The 3623-nt window shown below is 39.6% G+C and overlaps 1 protein-coding gene across 1 annotated transcript; it reads left to right on the top strand.

Moving 5' to 3' along the window:
- The first annotated feature begins 438 nt into the window (after positions 1–438).
- On the top strand, positions 439–2631 carry LOC111648908 (cytochrome c-like). Its single transcript, XM_023398662.2, has 3 exons — positions 439–567; positions 1218–1407; positions 1510–2631. The coding sequence occupies exons 2-3, from the start codon at positions 1236–1238 to the stop codon at positions 1653–1655; spliced, it is 318 nt and encodes a 105-aa protein (XP_023254430.1). The 5' UTR covers positions 439–567; positions 1218–1235; the 3' UTR covers positions 1656–2631.
- The last annotated feature ends 992 nt before the right edge of the window (positions 2632–3623 follow it).

Here is a 3623-nt window from a genome sequence, read left to right as displayed (position 1 = left end):
TACTTCAGTCAAATCCCATTTTTAATATAATTTTTTATGATTATGTTGATATCCGACAATAGAAAAAACAAGGTATGTTACGCTGCGACACTTATATTGTCACTGTGACATGAATCAAATGACAGTCTTTACAATAATTTTGTGGCCATGCTGGTAACAGAAGAAATAGGATAAGTCAGTGACAATTAATAGGATGATATTAAGCGTCATTGAAGCCATAGTGATCCCCTCCCCAGTGGTTTAGGAAACCTTCCAGCATTTGTTCATTGTTTCTGTGTTGTTCAGTGAGTGGTGGGCTGTAACGATACCAGAGAGAAGCCGTTAATGAGGCAGGTGTGAAGGTCTTACCAAAGATCCTCTACTGTCTCTGGTCTTACATGTGTCATGTGTACATTGCATGATGAAACAGGTCAGATGACTGATGACGTCTGACGGGAGTGACACCTCCCCCCCCCCCCCAGAGGAGGACGCACATTTGTGAATCACCAGCGACAGAGCCGGCCGCAGGACGAAAACCCGGGAAGTTAAAAGACTCAAGAAGTCGGTTTTAAGAGATATCAAGAAAAGGTAAGACGATGATCATCAGAATATAAAGCTTTTCTCATCGTTTTGCTCAGTACAGTGTGTTTCTATGCGACTTAAATGTGATCTACAATCTTTGCCGGTTCCTTTCATGGCAACGTGGGTCTAATGCCGGTGTTTCCGGAGACAAATCGACTTTTTAACCCGAGATTTTTTTTAATCTGAGACACATGTATACTAACAAATGTCTCCATTTAACTCGCATTCAACGCTTTTTAAAGCTCATTGTTAAGTTTCTGTCCAATAATAGTAGTCTACCTATCTACTATCATCATTATTTAACATCTGTTCCCGTATGAGATACCGTATATAACCACTTTATGTTGCTGAAAATCTTAACACCACAAATATAGTGAACGTATAGAGGCAATGCTTCTGTTTTATAAGATAAATTGTTATTCAAGGTAAGTTATCTAAGACAGTTTGGTAACAATACCAGGCCCACATTGGTTGCGCAACCAGTAAGTGAGCTCCCTCTTGTGGCTGAATGAATCATTTTTATATTATTCAACAAAAGCAGGTAAAACACGAAACAAAATGCAATTTTGAGGTAATTTAACTTTAGTCAGTGATTACTTATTAAGAATGATCTAAGGCTAATGAAGTAATTCAGTCCAACTGTCCTGTGCTTGTAGCTCCTCTTCATAGAAACCATGCCTGGAGACATTAACAAAGGCAAGAAGGCATTTGTCCAGAAGTGTGCCCAGTGTCATACTGTGGAGAAAGGTGGAAAGCATAAGGTTGGGCCCAACCTTTGGGGTCTGTTCGGACGCAAAACAGGCCAGGCAGAAGGTTACTCCTACACGGAGGCCAACAAAAGCAAAGGTAAGTACTTGTATGTGTGTAGTCAGTTTTTGAACAGTCCTGGGTGTCACGCTGTTTGGCTAAAACACGATTCTCCACTGTGTCTGTTCACTCTAATTCCAGGCATCATCTGGAATGAGGACACCCTGATGATTTATTTGGAGAACCCCAAGAAATACATTCCCGGAACAAAGATGATCTTCGCTGGCATCAAAAAGAAGGGTGAACGTACTGACCTTATAGAATATCTTAAGTCTGCAACTTCATAAGGAACTCTTCATGAGTGCATCTTTGCCAGTGTCCGTGTCTTCACAAACTGCTCAAGAGGCCAGGACTTGTCATTCTTTCAAAATCAGGCTGAACAGCAAGTAATCTGAGTGGTGTCGGCAGCTGCACCTCTGTATCCGACATGATCCTCCATTGAGGTGGAGTAAATGATATCCCCCTGGTTTTAACGGGTTCCTTTTCTAACATAAATTATTTAACCATATACTGTGTATCCTGAATGTAGGGACTTGAAATCTGTGTTTTATGTTTGCTAATTGACTGTCATCCATTTTTGTTCCTCCATGATTTCATATAATTAATTTGTCTTAATAACTGTCCATGCCAAGAATGAATATACTTCTCTGCTTCTGATTTTGACAATACCTCAACAGTCTTTTATTGTGCCTTTTTTTGAACTTGCAAATTGAATAAAACTGACACTAAACATTATCTTTGAAATTTGTTTGACTGAATATGTATTCCCATAAGTGAATATGTGGTCAGACTAAATACAGGGCATGGTTGATGAGGCAGGCTATCATTTTTTCTTGTTTAAACAGTTTTGACTAAGGTAGTAGATTTGTGAATCAAATTAAAGTGCATATATGAGAATATCAGACTATTGATATATGCCAGAGTGTGCAGCTTTCCAATTTTCTCCACCAGGGAGATGGATAAATAATATTTGATCTCTCGCCTGCATTTTGTAATTCACTCATAAGATTAGTGCCTCAAAACTGGGATCCTGCCAGGTGTGACTTGGTGCTGGTTTGATGCGTCATGTGACATGCATACTGTATACTTTGTTCTTTTCCAGAGAGTAGCTTTCACCTCTAAATGAAGTAACTTGATATTTGTATCATTTAAGAATCTGTTTGTATTTGGAGACTGATATGAGTGTAGTAAATACTGCATATTTATGAGGATGTTGGTTATACTTTAAGGGTGTTTGTCCTCCATTAAAGGTAGAGAAAATTCTGTTGACTGTTCTGAATCCATTTATTCAATCACTGCTCGAAGACAAAAGCTGGTAAAAAAAACAAAACAATATGGTGTCATGAGCTCATTGTAAATATCAAAAGCTGTACAGCCTTGAAGGCTTACAATTTCACTTTAAACAGATCATATAACAGGGGAAGTCCGTGTTGGGACAAGGCAGCAAAGACTGCCTTATTCATCAGAGCTGGGATGTCTAGCTGTATTCCTAGTTCAAGTTGTGGAGTATTGCTCCCTCTAGCGTTAAAATGTCACAACTGCAAACAGATTCACTACTAATATTGTATAAAGGAATTTGATGTTTCTGACGCCCTTCTGCCAATAAAAGTCGATCTCACATACATAAATGATGTAGGCCGTTGCAGATTCCACATGTGCCAAAGTTTGGCGAATGTGAAATAAATGTTATTTATGCGATGAAACACGTTTCTTCAGGCGACATTCACTTTGATGACTCTTGTCAAGCTTGCAGCACCATCACCGATGCTTTTTCAGGGAATGCATAGGAAAACATTATGTCTGACGGTACTTAACCATAATTACATTAAATTATAATGCACACACACGAGGGTGTTTTCCTTTAACAGCCTTATACATTTAGAATAACAGGGATTTATTGCTGTGTGTAATGATCATAAATGGGCAAATATCCACTATTCTACTACACCGTTTTAATATCTTTATATATTGTATATTTTGCATCATATGTCCGATATTGTGCATGCTGAGCACACGATAGGTGAATTTACCCTAGTTCTCACCATCCTCATCACCATCTTCATCACACTCAGAGCGCCTCTAAAGGGGGGCAAACGGTTCAAATGGCTAGAGGGCTTGGTGCTGAAGCAACCCTGAGCTCCTGTGTGTGTGACGAAGCGAGCGTCAGTGGGACAGAGCCAACCACAGCCGGCGTCATTTGCACACAAGAAGACTCATACGACGGTGATGCCTCCGTATAGTGGCTCTCTCTTAGA

Source organism: Seriola lalandi, unplaced genomic scaffold (assembly GCF_002814215.2).
Source record: "Seriola lalandi dorsalis isolate HSWRI2012SDOR001 ecotype SW California unplaced genomic scaffold, Sedor1 jcf7180002049685, whole genome shotgun sequence".
Taxonomy (NCBI): Eukaryota; Metazoa; Chordata; class Actinopteri; order Carangiformes; family Carangidae; genus Seriola; species Seriola lalandi.
This window is presented reverse-complemented; position numbering and strand designations above follow the sequence as displayed.

Excerpts from the sequence above, each read along its gene's own strand:
- LOC111648908 (XM_023398662.2), top strand. The coding sequence starts at position 1,236 with ATGCCTGGAGACATTAACAAAGGCAAGAAGGCATTTGTCCAGAAGTGT. Across the intron at positions 1,408-1,509 it reads GGAGGCCAACAAAAGCAAAG|GCATCATCTGGAATGAGGAC; the intron begins GTAAGTACTTGT and ends CTCTAATTCCAG.